Source organism: Salmo salar, chromosome 16 (genome assembly GCF_965601325.2).
Source record: "Salmo salar chromosome 16, fSalSal1, whole genome shotgun sequence".
NCBI lineage: Eukaryota > Metazoa > Chordata > Actinopteri > Salmoniformes > Salmonidae > Salmo > Salmo salar.
This window is the reverse complement of record NC_138306.1, coordinates 25,521,588-25,537,253: the sequence shown is the minus strand read 5'-3', so window position 1 is coordinate 25,537,253 and position 15,666 is coordinate 25,521,588. Positions and strand designations below refer to the sequence as shown.

Genomic DNA, 15,666 nt, shown 5'->3' with positions numbered 1-15,666 from the left:
GAATAGTCTGCCTACCCATGTGAGAGACGCAGACTCAGTCTCAACCTTTAAGTCTTTACTGAAGACACATCTCTTCAGTAGGTCCTATGATTAAGTGTAGTCTGGCCCAGGGGTGTGAAGGTGAACGGAAAGCCTGGAGCAACGAACCGCCCTTGCTGTCTCTGCCTGGCCGGTTTCCCCTCTTTCCACTGGGATTCTCTGCCTCTACCCCTATTACGGGGGCTGAGTCACTGGCTTACTGGTGTTCTTCCATGCTGTCCCTGGGAGGGGTGCGTCACTTGAGTGGGTTGAGTCACTGACGTTGTCTTCCTGTCTGGGTTGGTGCCCCCCCTTGGGCTGTGCCGTGGCGGAGATCTTTGTGGGCTATACTCGGCCTTGTTCCGGGATGGTATGTTGGTGGCTGGAGATATCCCTCCAGTGGTGTGGAGGCTGTGCTTTGGCAAAGTGGGTGGGGTTATATCCTACCTGTTTGGCCCTGTCCGGGGGTTTCATCGGATGGGGCCACAGTGTCTCCTGACCCCTCCTGTCTCAGCCTCCAGTATTTATGCTGCAGTAGTTTATGTGTCGGGGGGCTAGGTGTCAGTCTGTCACATCTGGAGTATTTCTCTTGTCTTTTCCGGTGTCCTGTGTGAATTGAAATATGCTCTCTCTAATTCTCTCTTTCTCTTTCTTTCTTTCTCTCTCTCGGAGGACCTGAGCCCTAGGACCATGCCTCAGTACTACCTGGCTTGATGACTCCTTGCTGTCCCCAGTTCACCTGGCCGTGTTGCTGCTTCAGTTCCAACTGTTCTGCCTGCAGCTCTGGAACCCTGACCTGTTCACCGGATGTGCTACCTGTCCCAGACCTGCTGTTTTCAACTCTCTAGAGACAGCAGGAGCGGTAGAGATACTCTCAAAGATCGGCTATGAAAAAGCCAACTGACACTTACTCTTGTGTTACTGACTTGTTGCACCCCCGACAACTACTATGATTATTATTATTTGACAATGCTGGTCATTTATGAACATTTGAACATCTAGGCCATGTGCTGTTATAATCTCCACCCGGCACAGCCAGAAGAGGACTGGCCACCCCTCATAGCCTGGTTCCTCTCTAGGTTTCTTCCTAGGTTTTGGCCTTTCTAGGGAGTTTTTCCTAGCCACCGTGCTTCTACACCTGCATTGCTTGCTGTTTGGGGTTTTAGGCTGGGTTTCTGTACAGCACTTTGAGATATCAGCTGATGTAAGAAGGGCTATATAAATACATTTGATTTGATTTGATTCATCCATGTTTCTCAAACGTCAAATTTCAAAGTGTGTAAGGATAAGTTTAGGCATTAACTCTGAATTTTTAAGGTTAGTGTTAAGATAGGAATTAACTCTGAATGGTTAATGTAAGGGTTAAGGTTTGGGATAGGCTCAGAATTTCTTTTGAAAAAAGAACTTTCTATCAGTAGATTCGAACGTGCAACCTTTAGCGCCAAAGGCGACGCTTACATTTAAGAGTTAAATGGGCAACACTGCAACAGAGTTCAGTCTTTAACATTTTCAAAATTGTTATTTTAACCCCAGTACAGTGGGACTCATATCTTCACTGAAATTAGTGTACATTTTACACCTTTAAAGTTAAATGTACACCATTGATTTAGCTGTGCAGACACCAAGGTCCTGTTATCAGTTGTACCCCTCGAAGGGGCCAGCATCTGATCTGCCTGAAAGCTGTGAGTCTACCTGACCAACCAGGCAGCCACAACCACATCCTAGACAAGACCTCCATGAGCCAACAAGCTTTAAGCCGGTCTTCAGCTCTGGTGTGGGTGTGCCCACAAAATGAGGTGGAAACTGAGCTGCACTTCCTAACCTCCTGCCAAATGTATGATGATATTAGGGACACATATTTCTCTCAGACCCACAAACAATTCGAAAACAAATCCAATTTTGATAAACTCCCATATCTATTAGATTAAATATCACAGTGTGCAATCACAGAAGCAAGATTTGTGACCTGTTGCCACAAGAAAAGGGCAACCAGTGAAGAACAAACACCATTGTAAATACAACCCATATGCATGTTTTTTTTATTTTAACTTTTGTACTATTTGCACATCGTTACAACGCTGTACATAGCCTTAATATGACATTTGAAAGGTCTCTATCCTTTTGAAACTAATTTTTTATTGTTTATTTCACTTGCTTTGGCAATGTAAACATACAGTATGTTTCCCATGCCAATAAAGCCCTTTGAATTGAATTGAGAGAGAGAGAAATGGAAAGAGGCTTTACTCTCTGCCTCTCTCTCTCTGGGTCTGGTGTGTGTGTGTGTGTTTGTGTTTGTGTGTATCTGTGTAGTGAAGGGGGGCGGGGGTGTCAGGGTTAAAAGCCTATGTTTGATTGGTAATTCCTTGTCAAGCCTGATTAGCGAAGAGCATGTTCTCTCTAAAGCTTGAACATCTGACGCACTCACACACTGGCTCAAACAACACACTAATAAGACGTGTGCCCCTTGCCTCCACTGTGACTAGATCATCAATAGGCTTAATCAGCAACATCTTTATATCCACACCACATCCCGGACCTGTAATGCCTGATGGGAACCATATTCAACCAGCAGGGATCCCAGAGGTGTGTGTGCAGGAAGTCAAAAGGGAATACTCAGGTGAGATTTGACTCCTGTCTTTAACCTCTATGTTGTTCTAGTATGATCTTTCTAGGCACCTCGATTGGCTAGTGCTCTCGAAGTATCCTATTTGGTTATCGGACTGTCACCAGGTAAATCCCTCCCGCTGAGCCGACAGTTATCCTCAGGAAATGCCTTTTAAGCTGCTGTCTGGTGTGTTTGAGAGAGTTCAAGTGCTGTGTGTGTTTGCGTCCGTGTTTCTTTCTGTACGTTTGGTGGTGTCTGCTTGTGTATCTGTGCTTATGTTTCTTAGTGTGTGCTTATTGCTTTGAGGACACGCTCCCAGTGTCAGCTTGGAAGGCTGTGTGTGTATGTGTGTTCCTACAGTCCATCCAGCAGATATGTTGTATTCTCTAGGCATTAAGAACATAACCCACAGATGATCTAACACCGAAAGGTCAGTCAGCACAAGTAAAGGTGGTGTGTCTGTATGTGTGTGTGGGGGGAGGGGCTTGTATTATTATCCTTGTGGGTACCGGATTACCCCAAAAGTCCCCACAAGGATAGTAAAGCAAGGAAAATGGTGTGTGTGTGTGTGTGTGTGTGTGTGTGTGTGTGTGTGTGTGTGTGTGTGTGTGTGTGTGTGTGTGTGTGTGTGTGTGTGTGTGTGTGTGTGTGTGTGTGTGTGTGTGTGTGTGTGTGTGTGTGTGCAGGGTAATATTTTGGAGTTCATCAAAATCAAATCAAAATTTGTTTTGTTACATGCGCCGGATACAACAGGTGTAGACCTTACCGTGAAATGCTGATTTACAAGCCCTTAACCAACAATGCAGTTCAAGAAATATAGTTAATAAAATATTTACTAAATTAAATAAAGTAAAACATTTAAATAAAAAGTAACACAATAAAATTCTATAACAATAACGAGGCTATATACAGGGAGTACCGGTACAGGTTAGTCGAGGTAATTTGTACATGTAGGTAGGGGTAAAGTGACAATGCATAGAGAGAGAGTGTGTGTGTGTGTGTGTGTGTGTGTGTAGTTGGGTAACGGGATGGTATTACTGGTACGTTGTTAGTGTATTACTGGTTGTGTTTCTAGGTTCTCAGAGGGCGAGCGGACTAGAGAATGGGCCCTTATTAGGAGAGATTAAAGATCTGAATTAAATGGAATGGGACTGTCATTTCAGCGTGATTTCAAATTTACTCATGGATGCTTTATTTGATGCAATTGAGATGGAATGGAGTGATCCCCAACCCTGACAGGAACCAGAACCAAGCCCCATGGAAGGAGGTTTGTTGGCAGCACAGCCAAAAGACAGGATTCATTATTTATACTGCAGGAATGGATATGTGTCTTTAAATACTCTACAGATCTGACAATGTTGTTTATCCTGACCTGATTTGTCACCTTACGTGACTCTCAATCACTTACCTGGCAATAACCCATTCACATCTAGAAGGTACTGCTGTGTCAGTGGAGAGAGGGAGGGTTATAGGAAGGGTGAAGGGTGGTTGTCTGTCTCAGAGTCAAGCAGGGGAGGGGTTCAGGGAGGGCTGAGGTGGGGGGAGCAGGGGTGGGGTAGAGGTGAGGTGGTTTGTCAGACAGGGAAAGCTGAAGAAAATCCCACTTACTTGTGTGTGTGTCTGTGTTGTATGTGCGTGCATGCAAGTGTGTATAAGTGTGTTAAAGTCCTGATCCTTAGAGCTTAACTCCACCAAACTAAACATTAATTACAGCTTCAGTAAAGACCTTAACTTGATCAGTTAAGCAGGACCAGGAATTCCAATGTGCCCAATGCTAACATTAGCCACTGAAAAAAGTGTAATGTGAAAAGGTGAGGCATACTGAGGGCACAAGCCCACAGTCAATCAAGCAATGTCAATACAGAAAGCTAGGTAGTTAGCCTAGCGTCGTTTAGTCACAGTGACCACCATGATAAAACAGACAGCAAGCTAGCCATAGTTAACCAAGCATTCTTTAGTGACAGCCTTGTCAATACAGACATCTGGCTAGCCATAGTTAGCTTACCTTTGCTCAGTGGCCACTGTGTCAGTTATTTATAGCTTTCCTATCATTGCTCAATGACAGCTTGCCTATGTAAATACAGACATATAGCTTGCCATAGTTAGCCTAGCATCATTCACTTAAGTTACACCAATGACAATACAGCCAGCTATCTAGTCGTAGTTAGCTTGGCATTGCTCAGTGACAGACATGTTAATACTGCTAGCTAGCCACAGATAGCCTAGCATTGATCAGTGGCAAAACTATTTGTTGTTAAACAACAAAATGGCTCTTATGTTACCACACTTATCTTTCTCTGTTCCAGGCCAGGGGTTGTGGTGTGAGAGGCTGGGACTGGGCCCGGAGCATGGAGCTGTGCTAAGGAAGGTTCTAGATCCAGGGCTAGGGGCTGTGATTGAGACCTGGTGTTGGATTGAGGCTGTAATGATGCAGCCTCAGAGGCCTTGTCTGTGGAGGTGGAGAGTCCTGCTCTGGTCCACACTACTCCTCTTCAGTCCCCTCAGAGCCACAGGTAAGACCCATCACCACAACCATATTATTATCTTACCTTGACTGTCTCATAGAAGAAGACAAAAACCCAAGTAGGGAGGGAGGACAGTTTTCAGTTGAATGGTGTGTGTGTGTGTTTGTGAACAAGTAGAACTATTGAATGAGACCCTGTTGGACTGTCAGTGTTCCACATCGTAATTAAAGATGCGTTCCAGAGGTTTTGTATATACTTTTTAGCTAGTAGTACTGAAAGTAGCACCCACACGCCAAAATGGGTCCCGAATACTGTGCACAATTTTGTGCAACACCATCCATTTCGTATGATATGACACAAATTTGAATTTGTGCAATATGTTATGAATTTGTAAGTACTTTAATTTCATTTAGACTGAGTTTCCAATGAATCTGTGTGTAAAAGTTAGCTGTTTTGGTTCATGCAGGGCATCCCTACACAATTGTAGAAGATGTCTTGCCTTGGGAGGACGGGAGTGGTGACCAAACTGTGAGACAAGAAAATTGTAAGTAATTGTAGTGTACGTTCTTATGTTTATGGCAAATACACCCATCACTACGTTTCCCTAAGCTTCTTCCTTCCCTGCTGAACAAAAAAAACTGAAAACACACACACACACACACACACACACACACACACACACACACACACACACACACACACACACACACACACACACACACACACACACACACACACACACACACACACACATACAGGCCCTAGGGGCCCAAAGTAATGAGTCATTTTTTTCCCTCATCAATCTACACACAATACGCCATAAGGACAAAGAAAATACAGGTTAAATTTTTTTGTGCACATTTATTAAAAATAAAAACCAGAAATTATTTACATAGGGATTCAGATACTTTGCTATGAGAGTCGAAATTGAGCTCATGTGCATCCTGTTTCCATTGATCATCCTTGAGATGTTTCTACAACTTCATTGGAGTCCACCTGTGGTAAATTTAAATTGATTGGGCATGATTTGGAAAGGAGTTTGCCTAAAGACACTTAAACAAATCTCAGACCATGAGAAGCAAGATTCTCTGGTCTGATGAAACCAAGATTGAACTCTTTGGCCTGAATGCCAAGCATTATGTCTGGAGGAAACCTGGCACCATTCCTACGGTGAAGCATGGTGGTTGCAGCATCATGCCGTGGGGATGTTTTTCAGTGGCAGGGACTGGGAGACTAATCAGGATTGAGGGAAAGATGAACGGAGCAAAGTACAGAGAAATCCTTGATGAAAACCTGCTCAGGACTCAAAACCACGCTCAGGACCTTAGACTGGGGAGAAGGTTCACCTTCCAACAGGACAACGACCCTAAGCACACAGCCAAGACAACGCTTGGGGCAAGTCTCTGAATGTCCTTGAGTGGCCCAGCCAGAGCCCGGACTTGAACCCAATCAAACATCTCTGTAGAGACCTGAAAATAGCTGTGATATTTCAGCAATTATTATTTCATAAATGTATATAAATTTGCTAAAATCTGTTTTTGCTTTGTCTAATGGGGTATTGTGTGTTGTTTTTTGAGCAAAAAAAAAATAGTGAATACATTTTAGAATACGGACGTAATGGCTGTAAATGTGGAAACAGTCAAGGGGTCTGAATACTTTCCGAAGGCACTGTACATATGTGTGTGTATGCCTATTGGTTTTCAAATCAACTTTCTGTCATTGTCTAGCAGCCAAAGGCATTATCCTAGTCATATTAGCAACCAATGATAGTTGTTGCATCTCCATTTTTTCAAAATGTCTACGGATATTTTTATCTCTGTACATGAAACCGCTTGCATGCGCTGTGCGCATTTTAGAATGGTGTTTTGCAGCCAATTGCATTTTGGAACATTTGCGACTATGCCTACCGCTGTGTACATATTGCTGCGCTTAAAATTTGAAGAAATTATAGTTTATCAACATTTTAAGCTAAACATTCTAATCTGTTCCCTCAGCCTTATTCATTGACACACTGTATACCTCCACTACACCACACTACTTTGATAAGCATTGTGAGTATCGGCAATACCCACAAAAAAGGTGGGTATATGGCGTATACCTGCGTATACCCTCCACTACACATCTGCTGGTCAGACCATCTTGATCAGCATGGACCAGCTTGAAATTTATGCTGGTCTGTGCAGTTTCTTTCAGCAGGGTTGGCACACCTTCTTGTAGGCTGTTCTGTTATTGATTTGCCGGAATTCATGTATTTATTGATTAAATCCATTAGCTGAAATAACCTTTAAATATCTACCTACAAGGTGTTTGTTGTCAGCAGAAATTGTGCTTCCTGCTTGGCTTATATCTCAAAGGCTCAGCACTTTGTCTGATTGGCTACTGTGCTAATCATAGATTTGTCTGATTGGCAGGGAACCCATGTCTGGAGGGCCAGGATGTGTTTTCCACGGTTAGAGAGAACAGCATGATGGGAGAACTTATTATTGAGCTTAACACAGGGCTGACAGCCAATGATGTTGTCTGGAGCCTAACTGGGGAGGATGCTGATTGGTTCTTCCTGGAAGGGCGGAGCATCAGACTCAAGGCCCCGTTGGACAGAGTTCTGGACCGGGAGGTAATCTTAAAAATGTTATTGCTACTTTGTCACAATGATGACAGGATTTGGTCTTGGTTTGGTAAATGACTCAAACAACAACACACAGCAAGGTCATATGCAGATTCAGGTTGACCTTTATTATCATGAATCTTGCTCTGGATGTAGAACTGAGCGATTTCTGCAAGATGGGCCAGCTTCAAAGTCAAAATTGGCTAAATTGTTAACATTTATGAAAACAAAAAGTAGCTTTTTGGTCTTAATTGAAGGTTAGGGTTAAGCATTAGGATTAGCAGTGTGGTTAAGGTTAGGGTTAAGATTAGCAGGGCCAGATTAAGAAATCATAGGTGGTAGTTTCCATTCAAATCAGGACAGACAGCCATTGTTAGTGTACTCATGAGTGTACCTATGAGTTTAACAGTCATATTGCCAGGGTAATAGGTTCCTAAACCCTTCTATGGGTTTATGTCTGTGTGTGTATATGTCTATTTGACCACAATGCAACAAGCTGTATATCTGGCGTGCATGCTGCCCAAATTGCGGCCTTCCCGACTGTAGGCATAATGGTAGCTGACGAAATAAAGGAAACACTTGAGTAAATGAAGAATACGAAGATTGCGTTATGGTGTGGGGTGCATTTTCCTTGCATGGTTTAGGTCCACTTATAGAATCTATGCCAAGGAGCAGTAAAGCTGTTCTAGCAGCTAGTGGTGGCCCAACACCCTTTTAAGAAACTTTATGTTGGTGTTTCCTTTATTTTTCCTTTATGTGTTTATGATAAAACTTAATCCACAGTTATTTTGTTTTAGAAACTATTGATCCTCTGTGGCCTCTTGGGCCTTCTATGACTTGTGCCCCTGTAAGGCCCTGCATTAATCTTGCCCTGAAGATTAGGGTTAGGTTTAAAATCAGATTTTATGACTTTGTGGCTGCTAGTGACCTCTCTGCAGAACTCCCTCCAGGCCAAGATTCATGACAATAATTGCCAACCTGCTGTGCAGATATGAAGTGTGTGTGTGTGTGTGTGTGTGTGTGTGTGTGTGTGTGTGTGTGTGTGTGTGTGTGTGTGTGTGTGTGTGTGTGTGTGTGTGCGTGCGCACGTGTATTTGTGTGTGTGTGTTTCAGGTGCAGGGCCCAGTCCTGATGGCAGCGTTGACCTGCTATGAGGAGGACATTGTGCAGGTAGAGACTATTAATTTCTGGAAATACATTTGTCCCTTTCACCACATTGATTTTATTATGGATCCCAATCTTCTAAATGTGTGTATGTGTGAGTGTTTCAGAGTGAGTACAGGATCATGGTGGAGATTCTGAATGAGAATGATAACACTCCTGAGTTTGTGGAGAGCACCATTCAGCCTTGCAGCATCAGTGAGGTAAGTAAACCACACACACACACACACACACACACACACACACACACACACACACACACACACACACACACACACACACACACACACACACACACACACACACACACACACACACACACACACACACACACACACACACACACACACACACAAACACACACACACACACACTGAACTGACTATTGTGTGATGTCTAGCTGGCTGAGGTGAATACAGTGGTGTTTACAGTCCAGGCCACAGATGCAGATGACGACACCATCATGTACTCCATCGACCAGACCTCGGTACAGTATTAATAACGTTTTATACATAAATATACACCAGTTCTCCTTACTGCATCAATAATGTTGTGCATTTAAATGAGTGTGTACAGTATTTGTGGGTGGTCTCTGTTCCAGCCTGATGCTGCCTACTTCAGAGTGGATCTCCCTAACAGTGGAGAGGTGATACTGGCCAAGCCTCTAGACTACGAGACCAAAACACAACTGGAGATCACCATATCCGCTTTGGTATACTAAATAGACCTACTGCTACAGAAAGAGTTTGGCTGCGCCTACAATCTGCATGATATATTTTGTGAATAATGCACACCAATCAGATTGCATGACTGGAACTGTTCCTAACCACCAACCAGTCTGTTTCAGTCTGATACGGTCTGTGTGTGTGTATGTGTGTATTTATGTATGTGTAGGAGATGAACACTGCAGAGAAGTTCAACACCAGTGCCATTCTGACCGTGAATATCTTGGACAGAGACGACCAGTACCCACAATTCCTGCCGTGCACGCCCCTCTCCAACGACCAATCAAATCGTATCTGCACCAATCCCATCTACATGGTTAACATCACAGAAGGCGAACAGGTTAGTGACCAGGGTTAGGGTGGTAGGTGTTGGTGGTAGGTGTCAGTGGTTAGCAGTTAGGGACTGATGTATTGTGTTAATGTTGTCTCTGTTATAGGACATTCTTCTGGACTTCTCTCCTGGGCCAATCAATGCTGTGGATGGAGACAGAGGCCTCAGCACACCTCTCAGCTACAGCATCCTGTCAGGTAACACACACACACACATCATTTAGCTTTATAATATTATATATATAATATTAGGAGCTGATAACAGATAGCTACATGTTATCAGGGGCTGATAGCTGGCATTTCGTGATGGATGAGCTGACAGGGGAGGTGCGTCTGACAAGAGGAGTAGAGAACAGACTACAGACACCCACACTACACCTCCAAGTCATGGTGAGACACACACACTTATGCAGACTTACACTCAGTGGACAGTTTATAAGGTACACCACCCCGCTCACAAAAATGATTTGCAGATAGTGAGTCACGTGGCTATGGCTTGCTATTTAAAGCAGGCAGACAGGCATCGAAGCATTCAGTTAGTGTTTGATTGAACATTAGAATGGGCAAAACGAGTGACCTAAGCGACTTTGAGCGTGGTATGATCATCGGTGCCCGGCGTGCCGGTATCAGTATCTCAGAAATGGCCGGCCTCCTGGGCTTTTCACACATGACAGTGTCTAGGGTTTACCAAGAATTGTGTGGCAAACAAAAAACATCCAGTATCCAGTCAGTGGTAGTCCTGTGGGCGAAAACAGCTCGTTGATGAGAGGTCGAAGGAGAATGGCAAGAAGCATTCAAGCTAACAAGCGGGCCACAAACAGGCAAATAACAGCGCAGTAAAACAGTGGTGAACAGAACGGCATCTTGGAACGCACAACTCATTGGTCCTTGTCACGGATGGGCTATTACAGCAGCCGACCACACCGGAAGAAGCAGCTCCAGTAGGAACGCAATCACCAACACTGGACAATTGAGGAGTGGAAAAACATTGCCTGGTCCGACGAATCCAGATTCCTGTTACGTCATGCTGATGGCAGAGTCCATGTCCCCATCCTGCCTGGTGTCAACGGTACAGGCTGGTGGCGGTGGTGTAATAGTGTGGGGAATGTTTTCCTGGCACACGTTAGGTCCCTTGATTCCAATTCAGCAATGTTTCCATGCCACGAAGAATTCAGGCTGTTCTGGAGGTAAAAGGGGGTCCGACCCGGTACTTGATGGGTGTACCTAATAAACTGTCCACTGAGTGTATAAACGAGTATGGAGACTGAACAAAACCATTAATAATGGAAAAATCTCTCCCCCTCCTCAGGCGTACCAGAGGAATGACCCTAGGAAGTACTCAGTTGCCACGGTGGTGGTCCGTGTTGTGGCTGTCAACCGCTTTCCTCCCCAGTTCAGTTGGGCTGAATACCGTGGCTTTGTCATCGAAGGCGACAGCCCTGCCTCACTGGTCAACACTTACGGCAACACTGTGCTGCTGATACAGACACAGGACAGGGACTTCTCTGATGTATGCACACACGCACACACACACGCACATACACACAGCTAGACATGCATAGTGTTATATTCTGTAACTTCAACTCTCTCTTCTCTCAATCGGTAGGGCATCAATCCCAAGATGCACTACTCCCTGAGGTCCTCGTCCAATCACACACAGTTCTACCACATCACACAGGAGGGGCTTCTGATTGCCAGGACCAAACAGCTACGGCCATCACAGACACACAGTCTGAAGGTGGGCTTTGATTGGACAGAAGAGTAGTACCAGAGAACAACGTAATTACTCTCTATTGAGGATGGACAAGCTGCATTGATGAAGCTGATGATGATGACGATGATATCCTGCAGGTAGTGGCTGTGGATCTGGAGTCAGGTGAAATGGACACGGCTCTCATAAAGGTGGAGGTGCTATTTGAAGGACAAACAGGTAACACACACACACAATTGGAATCTGTGTGGTCATACTTGCTTTGCAGTTCATCACCAGTGTCTGTATGTACATTGAGTGTACAAAACATGAGATAGCCTTCACCTGGATATGCCTGGTCAGTCTATGACCTGTTATTGATGTCACTTGTTAAATCCACTTCAATCAGTGTAGATGAAGGGGACCTCTACAGGATCGGTGGGTCCCCTGCGGGATGGTTGAGCTAACGTAGGCTAATGCGATTAGCATTGGGTTGTAAGAAACAAGAACATTTCCCAGGACATAGACATATCTGATATTGGCAGAAAACTTAAATTCTTGTTAACTTAAATTCTTGACAATCTAACTTCACTGTCCAATTTACAGTAGCTATTACAGTGAAATAATACCATGCTATTATTTGAGGAGAGTGCACAGTTATGAACTTGAAAATGTATTAATAAACCAATTAGGCACATTTGGGCAGTCTTGATACAACATTTGAACAGAAATGCAATGCTTCATTGGATCAGTCTAAAACTTTGCACATACACTGCTGCCATCTAGTGGGCAAAATGTTAATTGCGCCTCGGCTGGAATAATACATTATGGCCTTTCTCTTCTATTTCAAAGATGATGGTACAAAACAATACAAAAAAAATCATGTTTTTTTCTTTGTAGTATCTTTTACCAGAACTTATGTGTTATATTCTCCAACATTCATTTCACATTTCCACAAACTTCAAAGTGTTTCCTTTCAAATGGTATCAAGAATATGCATATCCTTGCTTCAGGTCCTGAGCTACAGGCAGTTGGATTTGGGTATGTCATTTTAGCCAAAAATGTTTAAAAAAAGGGTTCGATCCTTAGAAGGATTTTTAAGCCTTTAGACAATTGAGACATGGATTGTGTATGTGTGCCATTCTGAGGGTGAACTGACAAGACAAAATATTTCAGTGCTTTTTCAACGGGGTATGGTATTAGGTGCCAGGCGCACCAGTTTGAGTGTGTCAAGAACTGCAGCTCTGCTGGGTTTTTCACGCTCAACAGTTTCCTGTGTGTATCAAGAATGGTTCACCACCCAAAGGACATCCAGCCAACTTGACACAACTATGGGAAGCATTGGAGTCAACATGGCCAGCATCCCTGTGGAATGCGTTCAATACCCTGTAGAGTCCATGACCAGACGAATTGAGTCTGTTCTGAAGGAAAAGGGGGGTGCAACTCAATATTAGTAATGTTTTCTAATGTTTTGTACGTTCAATGTATGATAAACAGAGTAGCAGCAGCGTATATGAAGACTGTATGTGAGTGGGTGTGCCTGTGTCTAGAGTCAGTATAAATGGTGTTTCTAATGTTTTGAACACTTAGTGCATATCTCTGTGTGTGTGTGTGTGTGTGTGTGTGTGTGTGTGTGTGTGTGTGTGTGTGTGTGTGTGTGTGTGTGTGTGTGTGTGTGTGTGTGTGTGTGTGTGTGTGTGTGTGTGTGTGTGTGTGTGTGTGTGTGTGTGTAGTCCCTCAGGGCCAATTGGGGGATGGGCTTCTTCCTGGTAGCTGTGCAGTGGGCAAGGCTATGGGTATGGTCATCCTGGGGCTGACTCTGTTAGGCTGCGCTCTGTATGCACTGCAGCATGTACTCCAGCGATACAGAGGACTGAAGGACCCAGAGGACAGGGGCTGTATAGCCCAGGGGAAGCACCCCAATGTGGTGAGATACACTGACACCTCACCCTGACCCTAACCTTTTAACTTTTAAGTTCTAACATTTACACATTCTGGTCCTGTGCTCTGACCTGTGTGTCTCTCTGTCTCCTCTCCCCTCTCCCCTGCTGGTTTAGAGATTACAATGCTTCCAACTGGTGAGTCTCTCCTCCTCTCAGCCCCTTTGTGTGTGTGTGTGTGTGTGTGTGTGTGTGTGTGTGTGTGTGTGTGTGTGTGTGTGTGTGTGTGTGTGTGTGTGTGTGTGTGTGTGTGTGTGTGTGTGTGTGTGTGTGTGTTGTGTGTCATACAGGGCATAGTGTAGCCATGTTGAGATGTGTGTGTGTTTTTTCTTTTTTCTCCCCAGGTGAGTCACAGTAGTCCCATGCCAGTTCTGGATGAGGTGAAATTAAAAAAAGAGGGTCTGAGCAGCTCCACCTCCAAGCTACTGGGCAATCAGAGCATCTACAGTCCTGCAGACTCCAACTCTTCTCCACTAAATGCTTTACCTATAGTTATACCCTCAACGACCTACATCCAGCCTATACTACCCAGCACCACTCCTACAGACCCCAGTCATTTCCCTGCTTCACCCAACTCCTCCCATACACCTGCTACAACCACCACACCTGAACTACTCACAACATCCACTCAACCCTTGGACAACTCTAGCTTTAACACCCCCACACTCCCCACACCTACCCCAAATCAGATGGATGAACCTTTATCTACAGACAGATTTTCACATACACACCCCTTCCCTATTGCAGAAGCGATAGGTACACCCACTCAGGTAGAAGAGACTCCTAAAGACACCCACCCTCTTACCTCACCTACCCAACAGCAGGTACACACACCTTTACCTCCTCCCATTCCTATCAACTCACCCCCTCACGCCACCCCACCTCCTACCTCAATTATCACACCTCTCCCTCTTTCACCTACTGCAGACCCAATACACACTCCAGAGTGTACAGGAGATACTCACACACCTTTACTTACTCCACCCTGTCCAGAGCAGGACAGCGTTGGGACACCCCCACCTAAACCCACTACAGGGCAGGCACATATACCTGTACTGACCACGCCCACCCCAGAGCAGGTAGGGCCACCAGGGTACCCTGAGGAGTACACACCCTCCACACACAGCCCTGAGACAGCTTCCATTGGGGATGATGACTGCTTCCTGGGGGATGAAGAGGCCATCAGGACCAGTGATGATGATGAGGATGAAGAGCTGGTGAGACTCTGTTTTCGCATACAGCCCACATTCCTGATAACAGACTATGACAATGACATCACTACTGAGATCCCCCCAAGCAGTGGAGAGAAGGAGGGGACTGAGAATGGCGACGGAGTGGAGAGAAAGATGGAATGGATGGAGGGAGACAAGGGAGGGGTCGAGAGAGACAGTGATTATATGGAAGGAAAGGGGGGTCATTTGGAGAGCGAAACAGAGAGCTTGAAACAGGGGAGTCAATCATCTCAACCCTGTAATACCGAGCAGGAAGAATCAGTGGGCCAATCAAAGGAGAGCTAGACAGTAACCCAGCAACACTCTCTAACTAAAAGTATCTTTGGTGAGTTGCTGAGGCCAAAGATGTCGGAACGCTCTGAAACACGGCCACATAAACACACACAGAAACACACACACATACAGTACACTGATGACATCGGAACATCCTAGACTTGCCTCAACTAAGTGTACATGAAACACAACACAACAGGCCATGTGTCTGAGATATAGGCTACACTCCACTTGTAACATAGGCCTATGACTTGAGTCTGTTGTGTTGCTGTGTTGTTGTTCTTATTGTATTGAATGGACTCTTGCATACTGTGTATAGACCTACTTACAAATAAATATGTATCGTGCATCTGTTTGTCAACCCCTATAACCATTCTTCTTTAGTTTGAACTAAAACACCCCTGTGATCCTTGATGAAAAAAACAGCACAGACCAGCATACATTTCAAGCTGTTCCATGCTGGTCCATGCTGGTCTATGCTGGTCAGTGCTTGTTAGATGTTTATTTATTTTATTTATTTTTATTTCACCTTTATTTAACCAAGGTAGGCTAGTTGAGAACAAGTTCTCATTTGCAACTGCGACCTGGCCAAGATAAAGCGTAGCAATTCGACACATACAAC

General features: G+C 44.6%; 1 protein-coding gene across 1 annotated transcript; it reads left to right on the top strand.

Moving 5' to 3' along the window:
• The first annotated feature begins 2,559 nt into the window (after nucleotides 1-2,559).
• Nucleotides 2,560-15,393, top strand: LOC106573522 (uncharacterized). Its single transcript, XM_014148644.3, has 17 exons — nucleotides 2,560-2,635; nucleotides 4,930-5,136; nucleotides 5,555-5,632; nucleotides 7,500-7,702; nucleotides 8,807-8,863; nucleotides 8,965-9,057; nucleotides 9,255-9,341; nucleotides 9,456-9,566; nucleotides 9,749-9,919; nucleotides 10,017-10,107; nucleotides 10,193-10,299; nucleotides 11,219-11,419; nucleotides 11,516-11,647; nucleotides 11,761-11,839; nucleotides 13,333-13,526; nucleotides 13,657-13,677; nucleotides 13,884-15,393. Exons 1-17 carry the CDS (start codon nucleotides 2,560-2,562, stop codon nucleotides 15,054-15,056), a joined length of 3,081 nt encoding a protein of 1,026 aa, XP_014004119.2. The 3' UTR covers nucleotides 15,057-15,393.
• The last annotated feature ends 273 nt before the right edge of the window (nucleotides 15,394-15,666 follow it).

What these genes read in the sequence shown, in the direction of transcription:
- LOC106573522 (XM_014148644.3), top strand. Translation starts at nt 2,560, where the DNA reads ATGCCTGATGGGAACCATATTCAACCAGCAGGGATCCCAGAGGTGTGT. An exon ending in AGTCAAAAGGGAATACTCAG is followed by an intron (nt 2,636 to 4,929) that starts GTGAGATTTGAC and finishes TCTCTGTTCCAG; the next exon opens with GCCAGGGGTTGTGGTGTGAG. An exon ending in CACAGACACACAGTCTGAAG is followed by an intron (nt 11,648 to 11,760) that starts GTGGGCTTTGAT and finishes GATATCCTGCAG; the next exon opens with GTAGTGGCTGTGGATCTGGA.